This window comes from Plecotus auritus, assembly GCF_963455305.1.
Source record: "Plecotus auritus genome assembly, chromosome: 10".
Classification (NCBI taxonomy): domain Eukaryota; kingdom Metazoa; phylum Chordata; class Mammalia; order Chiroptera; family Vespertilionidae; genus Plecotus; species Plecotus auritus.
The window spans coordinates 61,672,982-61,690,408 of NC_137785.1; the positions used below are offsets into that span (position 1 = coordinate 61,672,982).

The 17,427-nt window shown below is 57.8% G+C and overlaps 1 protein-coding gene and 1 long non-coding RNA gene across 3 annotated transcripts in view; one reads left to right on the top strand and one right to left on the bottom strand.

The window, feature by feature from the left end:
• Nucleotides 1-5,427, bottom strand: part of TSHZ3 (teashirt zinc finger homeobox 3) — a gene marked incomplete at its 5' end in the record, with an annotated part of 60,756 nt that extends 55,329 nt beyond the window's left edge. Inside the window, 2 exons of one of the 2 annotated variants that reach the window (XM_080644359.1) lie at nt 3,478-4,126; nt 4,978-5,427. In XM_080644359.1, the coding sequence (XP_080500485.1) occupies nt 3,478-4,126; nt 4,978-5,427 (1,099 nt within the window). Of the gene's footprint in view, nt 1-3,477; nt 4,275-4,977 lie in introns of those variants that run through there. The other variant, XM_080644360.1, reaches the window with a different exon arrangement.
• Nucleotides 5,428-5,698: 271 nt separating this feature from the next.
• Nucleotides 5,699-16,491, top strand: LOC308235484. The gene is made up of 9 exons (XR_013959184.1): nt 5,699-5,818; nt 6,879-7,042; nt 8,848-8,986; nt 10,958-11,392; nt 11,480-11,603; nt 11,955-12,090; nt 12,212-12,547; nt 12,911-13,011; nt 16,160-16,491. It is a non-coding gene; the product is annotated as an uncharacterized lncRNA (long non-coding RNA).
• Nucleotides 16,492-17,427: the final 936 nt, after the last annotated feature.

Below are 17,427 nucleotides of genomic sequence, written 5' to 3' on the forward strand. Positions count from 1 at the left end.
ACGGGGTCCAAACACTGTTCTAAAGGTCAGGATGCTTAGGTTCACCCTGGGAATATGACCACCTGGGAGCCCCGAGGAAGCCTCTTCTCCCTCAACAAATAAGACGCCCAAGGTCAGTGGCGAGTTGTTGTTCACTGAGGATTTTTTTGAAAGTTTAGCTAATAGCTTTTTATGATTTTACATTTTTTCCAGAAAACGAATATGAACAGATCAAATGTCACCTGCCCTAAATGTTTTCCTGGTATTTAAACAACAGCAGCAGCGTGTTTAAAAGCACACATCAGGAGAGCGTGAGACTGAGCAAGGAATGGCGCCTGCTGCGGACGGGCCCCCCTCGCCCACGCCTCTGGGCCCTCCGTCCAGCACAAGAGTGCGGCCCTCGGCAACCGCGCACCCGGAGGAAGGCCGCTCCTGCCGGCTTCTCTCCGGCAGGTGAACCCATCTCTCTGCCTCTGAGCAGAGACACTGGGCCACGCATAATTCCTATCGGGAAACAAATTCTGAAGTGCAGAAATCTGCCGCCTCGGGGATTCCCGGAGCCTCGTCGGCTCTGCAGCGAGGAGGGCTCGTGCGGCCCAGAGAGAAAGCCCCGCACCTGGGCGCCGTGCCTTCGCGCTCTGCCCGGCTGCAGGCCTTTGTGGTTGTTATTCAGCCCAGGCCATTAAAGGGCCCTAATTCCTATGACATGATTATCCAGGTACCAAAGCCCATTTGTCACCTGCAGCAGAAAATTGAGTTAATGCACAACTAAAGGCAGCCAGGACTGTGTAATATCAACTTGATTACATCAAACTAGCTGCAAACCCAATTCTGCTGGATGACACTGCGTCGGACCTGCCATCTCCAATCATTAGAGCTGTCAGAAATCCATCAGGTTTACAGCTAATTAGGTGAACACTAATGAAGCTGGCAAAACAACTTTTCTTTCTTTATGGCTGAGCGGGCCTTTCACTCTGGAGGGGGAATTCTGAGGATCCTCAAGGTTGCTGGGCCTGGATTCCCAGTTCCCCATCAGCAGACCTCCTCCTTTCCCCACTCTCTCTCTCTATCCGTACAAAGCAATCAATGTGTCGTCACTCCCAGGACGCCACAAAAGCAGGCATGAACCTTATAACTTGCAGCTGTGAGAACTGAAACAGGAGGAAAAAATGGGAAGTTTCTTGTCCATTTAAACAAACAAACAAACAAAAACCCCAAAACTCTCACGGCTCACTCACTGGCCTGTGCATACTTATCGCCGGCCTACATGTGGGGGGTTTCCCCCTCCTCTCTTCTTAAATAAGTCACCCTTCAGACATCCCACCCTCCTCCACACGTCCATTAGGCAGAGGCATTCTGATAACGTAAATCCAAAACCAGGGTATGGGAAAGAAAGAAAGCACTCACGCTGCCAACTTCTGATTGACCATTAAGCTATTGATGAATGTGCCTGTCAGGAGAGAGACAATTAAATCAAATATGAAACAAAGTCGTTTTGACGGGTCATTTTGATAGAGCAAAACCATTCTTCCATCTCCTATTAGTCGTGCAGTCAAGTTTTTACATAATGAGTGTTTCTTAAGTAACCTGAGAGTCCTGCCTGGCTTTTTAAAAGGCGCAAAAAATTAGGGAACAGGTTGCTTTAAAAATGTACGTTTCTTTCTTATGCAATATTTTTAGCAGAAAGTTATCAGATAAGAGTGTCAGATTGGCAAGGTGGGAGAGAAAGAAGAACCAACCAAGAGAGAGTTCTGAACCAAATGGAAGTGGGGATCACATATGGCTCATTTGACTGAGGCACACAGATACCTTAAAATGTGCATCCAGAGAGAAAAGAAAAAATCCCAGAGGCTGGAAGAAGCCCAAGACACTCCTCCTGCCGAACTCTGTGAAGGAACCCTCCCAACTTTCAGAGGTTATTTGGGGCAGATGAGCTCTTTCTGGAGCGTGGGGTTCCGCGGAGAAGGTGGTGTGGTCAGGAGCATCACCGGGAGACGACCTGAGAGGCAGCACCCTCCCTGCACCACGACGGGGTGCTCAAACTTCCTAAATTTGGCCCACACCGGGCACAGAGAACAAAACCTGAGCCCCCCCCCCCCCCGCCCCCCGAACCAAACCTATTTTATCCTACGGTTTTCCTAAGACACTAACAGGAAAGCACATTTCTGGGAGAAGACAGACTACCATCCCCACCACCCACCACCCTGCCGCCCGTCTGTAAGGAGTTCAGAGAGCAGCCAGCTTGTGAGCTCCACGGCAGCCGGCCGGCAGGAAGGACCGGGCCCTGAGCATCACCCACCATCACCACAGGCACAACACCTTCTCCTACGAAGGCCCCAGGAAACGTCTCGGCCCTTCTCTCAGCCAAGGAAAAGAAGAGAAAACGAAAGGAAGAAACCTCCACTTAGCCCCCGTCCGGCAGCCTCTGAACCTCAGCACATCTGAGTGTTACTCATCAGAATGCAGCCCATCCATATGTGGTCCTCTCAGCAGTGGGTCCCAAATCCCAAAGTTGCACTGACAGGGCCCCAGTGACGTCACACAGCTTGGCCTCACCATTGCCAGTGATTTATTGATGTTTATTGGGAATGAATAGATCAAAGGCAGCAGCATGACAGGCGATCAATCAGTCATCAAATCAAGGGTGGCAAGGGGCCAGTCCCCCTTCTCCCGAGCAACATGCCCCCAACTGATATTATTGCAAAATGATGTTATGTGTGTGGGTTTGGTTTGACTTTCAATGATGCTTTTTCTAGAAAAGATAAAAAGCTTAGTCTTAACAGGAGTTGACACTCCTGGCAAAAAAAAAAAAAAAAAAAAAAAAGAAAGAAAGAAAGAAAGAAAAGGAAAGGAAAGGGAAGGAAAGGAAAAAAAGTACTCAGACACATCCCAGAACTAAGTGCTAGGAGGCGGCGAGGGTGGGAGAGGAGTGTTAGGAAGCACTGGCTTGAGGGGGACCGAAGGGGTGAACGCCCCAGCACCTCCACTGCCTGACTGTCATCTGACAATGCCCAGACTCTGTGCGCTGGTTTCCGCCGCTGTGCCCGGTCTGGGCCCAACACTGAAGACTCAGTCGGGTTGGCAGTAAGGTGACCTGGCAGTCCCCAGCCCTCCAGCTGCAGGAGGACGGGAGAGGTGTCCCAGGGAACTCAGTGACCCCGCCTGCCCCCCACAGACAGACACAGTAGAGACGCCTTCCCATCCCCTCGGCAGCCAGAGAGCTGAGGAGTCAGGAGCCACCGGCTCCAGGCGCCCGATGCCCTAAGTGGGTGCCAGCAGGGCGAGAGCAGAGCGCGGCTGGTGTCCGGAGGCGCCGGGTCCGGAGGTGGGCACAGCACACAGAGAGGAGCAGTGAGGAGCCTGTGCCCCGAGTCACTCTGCCGGGCAGAGGCAGCGGGGCGGGAGCGGGGCCAGCCGAGCAGGGTCGCCGCTGGCTGGAGACCCACCCGGGGAGCAGAGGAAGAGGAGGAGGAGAGGAGGAGAGGAAGCGGCTCGTACCTGCTGCGCGCCGGGGCGCCTGCTGCTTCCTCCTCGGCATGATGCTCCTCCGGCGACTGCCACCGCCGCCGCACCGCCGCTGCCGGGCTGAGGAGCAGGAGGGAGGGGCGGCGGGCCCGCGGGGGGGCCAGGCGGGCTGGCTCTCAGCCTCCCCCCCAGAGAGCGGCCGCCCGCAGGATGCTGCTGCGCCCAGGCTCTCAGTGTCCCCCCCTCTCTGCGCTCCACCGCGATCCCGAACGTGCGGAGGGAAGGAGGAGGGCGGGCGCGGGAGGCTCGGGAGGGAGGAGCACAGGGGGGGTGGGGAGGGAGGACCGCGCTGCCGGCGGAATGGGAAGTTTGACAAATCGCTCCAGAGGCCAAAGGAGGAGGGGGCGGGGAGGAGCGGCGGCCCTGCCCCCCCTTCTTGCCCGGTCCCCAGATGAGGTGCGCGGGTTCGGGACCGGGGGCCGGGAGAGGGGGAAAGCAGGCTCCCGGTAGGAGGAGGAGCGCTGGAGCCCCCCGAGCCAGCCGTGCCCTGGCCCCCGCCCCCGGGCAGGGGGTCAAGGCAAGGGGGGCGCGCCTTCGCCGCCGCCGCGGCCGCGGCCCGGGCTCCGCGGTCCAGTCTTCGGCCCGCGGCGCGGCTGGAGCGGCGGCGTCGGCAACAGGCAAGCTTAAAGGAAAAGGATATGATCGTGTCACTCGCCGCCCGCGGGGGCGCCGCGCCCCCGCACCCAGCCCGGGGCTCTCCAGGACCCCCGCCCGTTCTGAGGAGGGTATGCCTCCCCTCCGCCTCCGCCCTGCGCGCCAGCAGGGGCGCGGTGCCGGCCCACCGAGTCCGTCCCAGGGCTCACGCTCCCCCGCCCACCCCCTCTCCTCCCGGCCCCGTCCCATGGCCGCCCCCTCCTCCCCGCCCGGCCGCACTGCTCTCCACCCGCCGAGCCCAGAACCCTCCGCTCGGTCCGGGTTTGGGCCCGCGCCCCTCTGGGATGCCAAGGCCACGGGCAGGCGGGCCCGGCCCTCGAGGGAGGAGGCAGCCGCGGGCTGGAGTGGGTGGGGGTGGCTCTAAGGGCCCGCGCCACCCGGCTCCTCCCCCGGGACTCACCGCGGCCACTTTCCCCAATTTTTTTTCCTGGGCAAACTTTCTCGGGCCTGTCCCCGGGGTCGCTGTGGGAGGGGTGCCTGTAAGTTTCCTCTCCAGACTGGGAAGATCGAGGTCTCTTCCCCCCCCCCCCCCCCAGCAACGGGAGGCGCTCCCACCCTGGGGCGCCGGCGATCTCAGGGCAGGACGGGGGCGGGGTAAGGCCCTCGGGCTCCCAGCCCCTCCTCCCCTCCCCCCGGCGCCCAGGAGTGGGGGGCCACCGCACCCGGCGCCTGGCCTGCCTGCGGTTCTGAACGAAAGAAATTGATTATTGATTGGACGATCGGGTCGCCTGGGCCCCACGCGAACTGGCCGGGCCCACCGGCCCCCATGGAAGAGCTGGCAAAGCTGCGGTGGCGGCGGGGCGGCACGGGCTCACTTACGGGCGGCCGCCAAGGTGCGGGTGGGCCACGGCTCGCCGGGACGATGCCCGATGCCCGGGCGGCGGAGGCTGCAGAGTGGGAGCCTGAGCCCGAGCGGTGCATCGATGCGCTGCGGGCTCGATTGCGTCTCCCTGGGCAGCTCGCGGGCCGGGAATGGGGCGGCCGCGGCGGGGCCAGCTCAGGGCTCTGCCGGGCGGCGTTGGCCAGGCGCGGGATCGGCCGCACCCAGGTCCCGTGGATGCTGCTGCTCCCGGGAGCGCGGGCTGGTGCTGCGGGACTCCCCTGGGCCCGTGCCTGGCAGTGCGGGAGGGCCCGCGCCCGCGCCCTGGGACTGGCCGCCGAGTGCCCGGCTGGGAGCCTGGCCGCTTCCTTCCTTCTTCCTTTCCCACTCCCCCGTACGTTTCTATTTTCGTCCTCCTCCCCTCTTCTTCTGCCCCCTTTCCTCCTCATTTCCCCTTTGTGGCTGTTTCCTCAAGTTAGTTTTCAAAGTTCACCGCTGCTTTCTTCCCTTTAGACCCGGAGGCCGAGCGATCCCACCCGGACGGTCAGAGCACCCGGGCCGCTGGCTCAGCCCAGACCCTCCCCGCGCGGAGGTGCCCGGTGCTCCGGCCACAAAGCTGCCTCTGCCCTGGCGCGCAGGAGCGCTCGGCGTGCGGGGCGCGCGGCCGGCCGGTGGCGGGGAGCAGGCGGCAGGCGGCAGCCCGGAGCTGGCCCTGCGGGACGGGCTGGGAGCTGGGGCTGCCCCGGCGAGCGGTGGGCACCTGCAGAGGCCGGAGCCCTGACCCTCCAGGCGGGAGACGCGGCCGTGGGGCATGAAACGCTTCTTTCGAACGTGGAAACGGTGAGTTGGCAGACGCTGCCCGCGGCCTCCCGGGTCTGGTCGCGCCCTGGGCGCCTCTCCCCCGGCGGAGGGCAAGCCCCGTCCCGGTCAGCTGCCCCCGCCCGCTCACCCCATTCCGGGGAGCGCCCACTTCGGCGCGCCGGGCGGCTCGCACGGAAGGTAGAGTTTCGCCCAGCTTCGTGCTGCCACCTCCTCCTTTCCTCCCGAGCTGCTCTCCAAACCCGGTTCCTTCCGCCCCCTCCCGCTGCCGCAGCGGCCTGAGCTCAGGGCTGGGTGCCGCCCGCAGCCAGGGCGGGATCCCGGCCTCGCCTCCCGCTTAGTCCGCCCTAACATCTGTCTGTCCAACGTGTGTGCATCCATCAGTGTCCATGAGCCGCACATCGCAGCGGCAGCCCGTCACGCACAACGCGGGCTCTGCTGCGTGCACAGCTCACCGCGCTGCCTTGCCCGCCCGCTTGGAACAGCCTGGAACCCACATCTCTTTGGTGCCCTTTTAGCCGCAGCACCCCCTTTCCTATCGGGACCCCCAAACGTGATTAGTTTTGCAAACCATTCTAGGGATGGGGCAGGTGAGGGGACCATGCCATTGTGGCCCTGCTCGCGCCTCTCCACGTTCTCGGTCCTCTCCGTGGGCTGGGTGTGGCCAGGAGAGAAGGCAGGCAGGAAGCGCCCCGAACCCACACCAAGCACAGTATGACCCTGAGGCTCCCTGAATGCAGGGGCTCCAACTCCCGGCAGCCGGGACGCAGACCAAGCCCGGGACTGTGCAAGTCACCAGGCAGGTCTCAGCCAGAGTCTCCAGCTAAAACTTGGCCAGGCCACGCCAGGCTGCTGATGAGGAGTAGGGGGAGGAGAGGGGGAGGCGATGCCGGTGAGAATCCTAGGCTCCATTTGGAGATGGCAGGACCTTTGTAATTCGCAGGTTGTTCCAGGGAGAGCGGGCAGGGCAGGTATCAGTGTTCCCAGCGCCATTTCCGGGAGTGCGGCCCGCTGTGGCTGCAGTACCTGCCTCTCCCTATTGCGGCACCTCCCCAGCCCTCCTCCCCTGCTCTGTCCCCAGGACAAACATCTTCCCATCCGTCCAGGACAGTGTGGCCAGGCCAAGGGGCCTTTCCAGTCCTCCTCCTAAGGACATGGGGAAGCCGCATGCAGGACCTCGGAGGCGCTGTACCGGGCACCTCACCTGACGTTACTCCTACTGTAGATATTTAGTCCTGGGGGCCGGTGAGTTCTGCCCCTGGGAGGTGACGCAGCTACGCCAGCGGGTTAATACCCGGCCTCTCCTGGTTCCGGGACTGGGGCGTCGGAAGGGGTACGGGAAGGGCTTTCAGGAACATGCCCAAGGAGGTTGGAGAGCCCACTGCAGCGCTACTGGGCTTCTTCCCGCTTCCCAAGGGCGGGCTGTGCGCACCACACCCCTTACTCCGGAGGGCCCGCTCCCCAGGAGATGCCTTAGAGACCCGCTCGCCCGGCTGGGAAGGGCCGCACCTGAGGAAGGCCAGCAGCTGCGGGGCCTGTGCACCTGCTCACTGCTAAGCGCGGAGTCCAGCACAGAGCACCCCAGGCCCGTGAGATGTTCCCGGGAATGATTTCTAACCCCAGAATCAAGGGAATAAAGGGGGGACGGGGCTGAGGGGCAGCGAGGGACAAGGAACTGCCCGTGGCAAACGCCTCTAGAGGCTGGCACTGCGACCAGGTCGCTCCCCTCCCCCGTCTGGGTGGTAATGTTTAGAGCCCAGAAAATGCCCAGGGCCAGAAGGTAACTCCTGAGCCCCAAGACTGCACCTCGAGCCCCCTCCTCCGTGGCCGGGCACTGAGCGCCATCCAGCACAAATGTTCCAAATGCCACTTCCTCCTGCCAGGGGCTCACCCCACGCCAGCATGCTGACCTCTAGGAGCCAGGCGCTGCCCAATGCCCTGGCTGACAGGGCAGTGCCTGCCCTCTGCTAACCCAAGCCCCACCCAGAAAAGGGGTGGGGAGCCCAAGGCAGGCAGGCAGGCTCGCTCTGCTGGTGTGAAGTGCAGGGTGGGGAGTCCAGAATCTGCCCAGAGGAGCAGCCAGGCCACCCGCTGGAGGCAGGCCAGGTTGGGTTCAAGGTGGGGCTGAGGGCAGTAGGTGACAGCCCCCTGACCCAGAGAACTGCGTACTGACTTGGGGTGGCACCAGGGAAAGAGCAGGAGAGAAGCGTGCCGGGCGCTGCGGCTCTAGGACCGAGGGCAAGTAGCCAGGCTGGACAGAGTCTGGGAATCTAGGGGTCTAAGTCCACACCTTGGAGAAGGTTCTCTGTGCCCTGAGGGAAGCACAGGCCACCTTGAAGGGCAGGGCATGCTGAGTAGTCCTCTTGGGGAGCCTGCACCCATTTCAAGGTGGGCCTTTGGGGAGCACAGTCTGTAGGCCAAGTGCTCTCCTGCCTGCACCCACCCGGAATGCTGGCCTTGGGGTCTGCCCCTTCCACACTCCCCCTCACACCAAGGTCTGGGCTGGGGAGAAGGAAGCGCCTGGCTCTGGGGAGCTGACTGCTGTCTGGGGTACACCTCAACCAGGAGCTGGGCCCTGGACCTCTGCCCGCCCCTACCCAGGCACTTAGGGTTTGGACCCCGGGGCCAAGCCCTTGCCAGACAATAAGATGGTTGTTAAAAATGCATTCACACAGCAGGGAGGTTTGTTTCTCTTTTACTGGTACCTTTGTTTCAAAGAGCCAGATATTCTGTCTGTAAATTCTCCCAAGAACTTTTCCAGCTTGAGGTGAAATAAACCTTAGAAAATCGAACCACACAGAATGCCCCTTCTGTAGGGCCTGGGGAGCTGCATGTGGGGTGCCGGACGTGAGCTGGGGGCAGGGCAATCTTCCTAGGGTGGCAGGGACTACTCTGGGCCCTAGGTCAAGAATTGCTGTTGGGAGATAAGTAAAGAAATGACAAATAAAAGAATTGCTATTGGGGGTGAAAGTGCCTCCCCACTCCCCCAACACGGGGCACATAGGCTTCCAACCCTTCTCCTCCCCTCCAGCAGTGTCCTCCTTTGTCAGTTTCCTGTCCTTCAGGGCACAGAGGGTGATCCAACTTTGCCAACAAGCTCACTGCACACGGCCATCTCCATCAGAACCACTGGAGAAAAGAAAAGAAAAGAAAAAAAGGCAATCCGCTGGGCCTGCCGAGCTGAGCCGGGTATGACTGAACAGAACTCTGGGTGGAAGCTGACCAGGTCAAGGTCCCTTAGAAGCCGGGGCCACAGGTCCCCTCCTCCATGCCTCATTTTTTTCTGACGCAGAATTTCCAAGCAGTTATTAACCTCTTAAAAGAAAAACAATACACCTATCAGGAAGGGAGGGAGGGGAGGGAGGGAGGAGGAGGGGGGAGGGAGGAGGAGGGGGGAGGGAGGAGGAGGGGGGAGGGGGGAGGGACGGACCTCGGGGATTCCAGGGGAACTCCTCTGCCTCTGCACCCACCTCCCAGGCCGGTTGCCAGTTTCCCGCCCCTCCCCCACGATTTCCTGTGCTCTCATGCCCACACCTTCAGATTTGGGGAGCCCAGTTTAGTCTCCACTCCTCTTTCTTCAATAATTGTCTTTCAAACTCAATCATTTACCAAACTTCCAAAAACACTGAAGGAAACGGAAGGTCACAAAAAGAGAATGGAGTCTGTGTCCCCTCTGCGGAGCACGGTGCCTCGGGTCCACCTTGGAGTGCGCGGTTAGGCACGGGGCTTGTCAAGTCCCAGGCGCCCACTTGAGCTTCGGGTTATTTCCTGAGCCACTGCAGCAGACAGGTGCGTGTTTCTTGACTCTGAGTGAGATGGATTTTTGGAAACCACGGGCAGAGCTTTAAAAAAAACACTCCAAACTCCAGACTCCCCGAGACAGCTGCAGCTGGCGGGGCTCGCCCGGCTGGCAGCACTGGGAGCAGAGGTGCCAGTCCTTCCTGGGCAGGACAAGAGCCGCCAGGGCCAGCCGGTACTGAGCTGGTGTGGGGGGCAGCCCGATGCCAGGCTGAGCGCGCTTCTCTACCGCCGCTGGGACAGCCAGCTCTGCGCAGAGGTGGGCACAGGAAGTAGCCAGGGGTCACGGGACAGGGGAGCGTCGCCTCTGTGCCCTGCCCAGTCACTCTGCAGGGCGGCATCTGGTGTGGTCCCTCCCTCCCCAGAAGCAAGGAGCGCAGGCTCTCGGTGGGTGGGTGCGAGAGGGACAGGGCTGAGAACCAGTTCTCCCCACTCTGGTTCTGTCACCTGTGCTTCCAGGCTGGGAGAGCGGAGTTCTTGGGGACGTGGCGATCAGGGGTCACATTCCTGGATGCAGACAGCATCGATCTCGGGGCTTAGATAATCCCCAGGTTTCCTCCTCAGCACAGCTCCCAATCTTCCTTCTGCCCTCGTCTTTCTACCACTTCTTTTCTCCCTTCCTCCTCCTCCCCTCTCTCTGGTTTCTGGTGTTTTCTATCAGCCCCTCTTCGACCCCCACACGGATTTACAAAGGGTTTTCATTTCGGGTCCACCAAGTACTCAGCTGGACCCTGAGAGAAAGAGGAGTTTTAGTTGCTGCCTCTTTTTAGGTGGGGGGAGGGGTCAGAAGCCAAGGTGGACACTTGGTTTAAAATAGAAGAACGTGTTAAGAAGTCTCAAAGCTGTCAATAAACCCTTTAAGTGGCTGGTGATGCAGTGCCTGGAGTTGCAGTGGTGGCATTGCTAAATGACTCTAATGCCCAAAGAAAAATATTACAAATGCCGGTGTCTCGGCCACCAATCGGGCGCCGCTCTCCGCGAGGGCGCCGGCTCCTCTCTGGCGCGAGGGCACCCGCATTTGCATGATAAATTGACCAGACCAGCAGCGGCCAATGAAATATTAAAATTAGTCCGCCTGGTAGGGGTGGAGTCCCTGGGGCTCCCCTGGGCCCGCGCTGGAGCTGGCGGTCCCACCTCCTTCAGCGCCCTCTAGAGGCGGGACCTCGGGGCCGCCGCTCCTCCCCCCTCCCCACCAGGGGAGGTGGGGCAGGGCCCTGTGGGCCTGGTGCTGCAGTCTGCCAGTGTGTCCTGCACCTGGAAGTGTGAGTGGATGGCAGAGGCAGGAGGAGACACCAAGGGAGGGTTTACAGAGAGCTCCATCTCTAACTCCCCTCCCTGGGCTCCTCTTTGACTTAACCCTAGACCATGTCCGCCCTCCCCGAAGCCCAGCAATACTGAAATTCTGGAGCAGGCCAGCTCAACCTGCCCCGATCCTAGGACTCTGCACCCAGGCAGGCCACCAACCAAGGTGCTGGGAGCTGGGAGCAGATTGGGGCGCCCCAGGGTCTGCGCCCGGCCTGGAGCTGCAGAGCTGGGTGAGGCTTTGGCCCCTGGAAGAGCCTGGGCAGGAGTGACACGGGGCCTCAGCGAGCAGGACTCCTCCCCCGGAAAACACCTGGAGAAAGTGCCCAGACCTCCCGCAGGAGTGTGCAAAGGTGTGCAAGGAGGGACGTGTGCCTGGCACGCCTCAGACCACAGAAGCCCAGCCAGGAAAGGTGTGGAAATGAGTGCGGGTCACACAGAAGCCACAGACTCGGGAGGTGCTGTCTTCCCCGGAGAGGGGGACCCGGGCTCCAGGTGAGCTGGCCTCCTGGCCTTGCTCCTGCCTGCACTCAGGACTCAGGGGGTTGGACCAATGGCTACCTCTTGTCTGCTGACCCACAGGAATTTACACGGGTGTGTAACCCCCTCACCACCACCTGCTGTCGGGTGCCTGGGCCCCTGGCCCTGCAGGCTCATTTGCAGGAACAGTTTTTAGAAGGGCAGTTGTCTTTCTCTGCTCCAGGCGGTGAGCACTTGTTCTTTCTCTGTTTCACAGGGAGTCAGTGGGCGTGCTTGAGCCCCACCCCTCCTCCCAGCCGGGAGGGTCTGCAGGGGGTGGCCAGGCTGCAGGCAGGTCTGAGTTCCAGCCCAGGGGGCCCTCAGGCACCTCTCAGTCGGCCCCTGCAGGAGGAACCTGGGGGGAGGGGGACTCCCAGAGCTTGGCCCCAGGCTGGAAATACTCACAGAAAAAAATGGTGGGAGATGAATACAAACTTGACATGAATTTTGACATTTGATCACCTTACAGATATCAGTACTTTCACATACGTTGTCCATAGGGGAACTGATTCATAAGAAGGCTTCTGTATCATTTCAGGTTTTCCAGAACGTTTTGGCTGAAGTGAAGGAGCTCTGGTCTGGTCTTGCTGGGGACGCAGCTGGAAATGAGATGGTGACGGGTCAGGCCAGGTACATGGAACCCTGCTGTTCAGAGCCTCCTCAGTCTGGCCTGTGTGAGTGCCTGGGGACAGGGCTCCTCCAGGGAGAAGGCCCGCAGCTGGCAGCAGGGAGAGCCCTTGAAGGGAGCCCTGCACGGCAGGGAGGCAGCCCACACACCCTCCTCCTCCTCCTCAGGCCTCACCTGTTGGCTAGGAAAAATGAGAGTTGAAAATGGGCCAGAGCATCCTCCAACCATCAACTTTCTCAAGGAGTCACTGCCACCTCCGAGGTCTGGAAACGAAAGCGCTCTCTCCTGAGGACGGTCCCATCTGGGCCACGTCCACAGTCAGGACGGGAAGACAGTAAAGGTGACAAAGCAGAGAGCAGGCGGCCCAGCCTCCACCCGTCCGAGGCAGTGCCTGCCACCAGTCCCTTCCTGTCAGAGAAGAGCCCCCGGCAGGTCGCACAGCAGGGCCGAGCACACAGTGGGTCTGGCGGTCTGCTGTGGACTTGCGCGTGGGCACACGGCAGGTGAGTGCGAGCTCTGCCCATGAGATGCAGGGCCCAGCCGGTGGCCCATAACTCACTAAGGTTTCCCCCCTTTGAGCCTCACCCCATGTCTGAAATGGGTCTTAAACACAGGAGGGACTCCGGGAGAAAAACTCTATCCCCATCAGAGATCGAAACCTTCACTTCTTCGTGCTTCGTGCTGGAGCTCTCAGGGAGCCCAGGGTCTGAGCGAGGGATGTGTTAGCAGCTGGGCGTTCTCAGGCAGGTCACTGCAGAGCCCACTTCCCAGGTGCCAGTGGGGCTCACCTGAGATGGTGGCTGTTGGTGTTTGGGGAAAAGCTTGGTACACAGTAGCTGTCTAATATGGGGTGTCCTCTCCTCCAGCCACAGGGTCAGACTCCTGAAGACAAAGGCTTATCCATGGGATGTGGGCGGAGGCACCTGGGGGTGCAGGCAGGTGCTTGGAGGCCCGCAAAAGGAAAGAGGTGAGTTGCTAAAGGCAGGGCAGGGCAGGGCACAGGCCTCCTGACTTCCAGGGAAGAGTGGGCATTTGCAGGGCCAAAGGCATATTCCTCTAGGCCTTCCTGGGAGCTAATTAAAGGAAGGGGTGCAGTGAAGAAGCTCCCTGATATTTCTATTTCTCCTGTTAGTAGAGACGGGAATTTGCACCATCCAGGTCAGATGGAAAATAGAAGCCCGGAAATCTGACACTCTCATTGATTTGCCCTCTTTGCCATCGTTACTTGCAAGAGGAAGAAATGTGACTTCAAAATTGCAATTAGGAGCCGGCCCGCTAAGGGCTCCTGTGCTAGTGCGGAGCCTGGCGGATCGCAGGCCTGCCTGTCTGGCTCCCGAGGAGGTGGGGCCGCCCGGGCTGCGCTGCAGGTGCTGCCTCCCTCCCCACAGGCGCCACCTGCACCCCTCCGTCCACACTTCCCTCACGTTTTGGTTGGGTCTTTGAAAAGATGGCCATTTTCCCAATGTTTTAAAAGTATTAACTTCCTTTCAAATTTTCTTTAACCTTTAATGTTTGTAACTTGATGAAAAGGTCATTTTGCTCTGAGGATGCTACTCTTCCATAATTGTTCAGCTATCGGGGTGAATTCCATCCAAATCCTGAATTCTCTAATGGGACCCAAACCAACACACACACACACACACACACACACACACACACACGCACACATGCATATACACACATGTACACACACAGGCACATGTGCACATATGCAATCTAGATTAATATTTTCTAATGTGCATCTATGCAAATACAGGGTGGGGCAAAAGTGGGTTTACAGTTGTTCGCATGGAAAGCAATACAATAGGCCTAGCCTGTTGCTCAGTGGTTAGAGCATCAGCCCACGGACTGAGGTTTGGGGGTTTGATTCCAGTTAGGGGCACATACCTCAGTTGCAGGCTTGATCCCTGCCCCAGTCGGGGTGGGTACGGGAGGCAACCAGTGTGTCTCTCTCACATCCATGTTTCTCTCTCTTTGTCTCTCCCCCTCCCTTTCACTCTCTCTAAAAAAAAAAAATCAATGAAAAACATATCCTCTCGTGAGGATTAACAAAAGAAGAAGAAAATAATAATACAATAACTAATAAATAATAGTACAAGAATAAATTGTGTATTCACAGCTGTAACCCTACGTTTGCCCCACCCTGTGTACAGTGATGTGTGTGCATTGAGATATTTGTATCTCATAGTCTACATACATAGTATACATATACTCACAGGGACCTGAATTGGCATCAGTGTCTCTAGCATTCCTGACAGGAAAATATCTCTAAAATGTACTTTTCTGAATGATAAGGCTTGCTAACCATTTGATGATAATCACTTATGATGCGATGCACATGCCCCTGATTTTTTTGAAAAGGGGTTCAGTCCATCCCTAATTGACCTTTGCACTGCTGTCCTTACAACAAATGGCCCCAGAAGCCTCGGCCAGTGGAGACTTCCTCTCAGTCTTCTTAGAGCCTCAGCCTCGGAGCTTTGCTGAAGTTACGCTCAGATGTAAAACAGAGTTAATGGGCTCAGATAAAAGCTTTCTGGGATTTTCTATAGGGAGACAGCCTGAGGTGCTTGCAGGGACCAGGGTGTGTGTTTCACTCCCTGCAGGCCTGGGTGGTGGCTGCTGCCCCCCGCTGGGCTGGCTGAGGTCCCAGGGGAAGGGCGGGGCCTGGGAGGAGCAGCGCAGGCACAGTGGGCCTCCCTCACCTCTTTCAGACTCACCCGAGACTCTCATGCGATCTAAACGCAGAAGAGCACTCGGTGACATTGACCCTCATATCCCACTTCAGAGAGCAAATGATACTTCTCCCAGGATACAACTTGTACTCAAACACGTGCCCTTTAACAGGCGGTGGCTGGGTGCTAAAGTGCACCAACGCTGTGACTGTCTGAGTCGTCACCTTGGAGCCCGACGCAGGGCAGGTCCCCACCCGCCTGTCCGTCAGGGGGGCTGTGCCTTTCGGAAATGAGGCGAGAGGTTCTGCGCTTGGTCTGTGTCCCCCAAACCTTCCGTGCTTCCACCTCAGGGCCCATTTCTGAGGCACCTTCACCTTTCCACCGCCCTGAGAATATGTTTAATTAGAACTGGGCCATACAGCCCTTGAAAATAAAACAGAAGGGACCAGCTAATTATATTCCTCAGCATTCTGTGGCAAACATATATTTTTTAATAAAACACTTTTCTAACCAGAGTAATCCCTTAGGGTGCAAATCCTCATTTATAAGATCTCCCAAAGGGAGTTAAGGAAAAGGTGCCTTATAAAGAAAAAAGACAAAGAGAGCAGGGACGCGTTTCCAAAGAGCTCATGAAAGATGCACTTATTCTGAGGTTGATACAGATATCTTAAAGATGAAAAGCTTTATTTCAAATGCCTTATAATTCTCTCCTGTATTTTTTTAATCCCCACCCAAGGATATTTTTTCTATTGATTTTTTTAGTGAGTGTGGAGGGAAGGGAGAAGGGTGGCAGAGAGAGAGAGAGGGAGAGAGAGAGAGAGAGAGAGGGAAACATCAATGTGAGAGAGATACAGTGATGGGATGCCTGCCTCACGTACCCCCACCAGCTCACGTACCCCCACCAGGCTCCGGGATCAAGCCTGCAGCCAAGTTACATGCTCTTGACTAGAAATCAAAACCGAGACCCTTTGGTCCGTGGGCCGGCCGACACTCCAACCACTGAGCCAAACTGGCCAGGGCTTTCCTGTATTTTTGATAATTTATATCTTCCCCCTTTTGATGACCACAAATGCCCATGTTTCTCATTCTGCTATTTCCCTTAAGCATAACATTTAAATGAACCAGTGATTCTCTGCACTGCCCCTCACCTCCTGCTGGTCCTCCCGCCCCTGACTTGGTGACTCCCCCATCAGGAGCCTGCCTGCCTGCCTGTGGGCTGCAGGGCAGGATGCAGTGCTGGGGCGGGGGGGCGGGGGGGCTTTCCTGATGTCTCTGCAGCAGGAGAAGGTCCCTCTCTGGAAGTGGTGGGGCATTTACATCCATGAGGCTGACAGCCCCAGTGGATAAAAGCCATAAAAGTGATAGCTAATGCTTGCTGGGGGGAGGGGGGGTTCCACCCCAGGCAATACCCCATGAAGTTTAAGTATCTCATTTAATCTAAAGGGGCACAGTTGAACCACAGCTGCTGACAACACTCGGGCCAGAAGCTTAGGAAACAAGATTGATTAGAGAAATAAAGGAAGAGAGCACACTCCCCATCTCGGGGTTGGGGGCGAGCCTGGCACCTCCTTCTCTGGGAACTGCTCCTCATGTTACACCGATGAGCCCGGCACGGCATCTGCGTGTTATCATAATAAACTCTTTGGTAAACAGAGCATGTGATGGCTGCATAATATTCCACTGTATATGTGTAACACTTAATATTGTCATTCTTCTACTATTTAGGTGTTCAGATTATTTTCTGTTTCTCATTCGTATTAAAGAATGCTACAAGCAATAACTTTCGTATAAAGTAATTTTTCATATTTCAGAATGACATCCAAAACACAAAATTACCAGGCCAAAGAGACAGCCCTTAGTTTAACTCGGCGGTAAAGTACCTGCACAAAGCTGGCCACAGCACAGCGCCAGCCCCAGCCCCAGCCCCAGCCCCAGCCCCAGCCCCAGCCCCAGCCGCTGCATGGAGAGCACAGTGCCTGCAAGGGCTCTCCTTGGAGGGTGCTGGGACACGGCGCGCACACAGACAAGCTAACTTTCACTGCAGCCACACGTTAAAGACAAAAGAAGAAATTACATTAAATCTAATAAAATATTTTACTCAGCCAATTATACCCCCAAAATCCCATTCCAACATGTAACCAATACAAAGGCGGTCGATGGCACACTTTACGTCCGTGTCCATGGAGCCCTTGGAAAGCTGGTGCCGTGGACAACACCTCCGTTCAGACCAGCCACATCCCTAGCGCTCAGTAGCCACGAGGGTGGGAACTGCTTCTGCACGGACAGCGCACAGCGCACAGCGCACAGCGCACAGCGCAGGGCTGAGCAGGATCTACCAGAGATACCTGCCCCTCGGCATCGCCCCCGCCCCTAACCCAGCTGGCCTTTCCTGCCCCCCTCACCCCAATGCTGGCCTTGGAAGTGGACCAGGTGTGAATCCCTTCCTTCCCTGGGCATTTTAACCCCTCATCCTCCTTCCTAGCCTGCTGAGAACAAATCACAGCCTCTCTCCACCCCGTCTGTTTTGGACTCATTCATTCAGAAAGATTTATTGAGCACTTCCTAGATGTTAAGCCCTGTGCCCGAGCCGAGGGATACAGGTGAACAAACAGACTTTCCTTGTGAATTAATTACAGAACTTGTCAGTGTTCTTAGGGTCTAGTGGGGAGACAGTCTTTAATCAAATAATTGCACAAGTATGTAATTTCAAA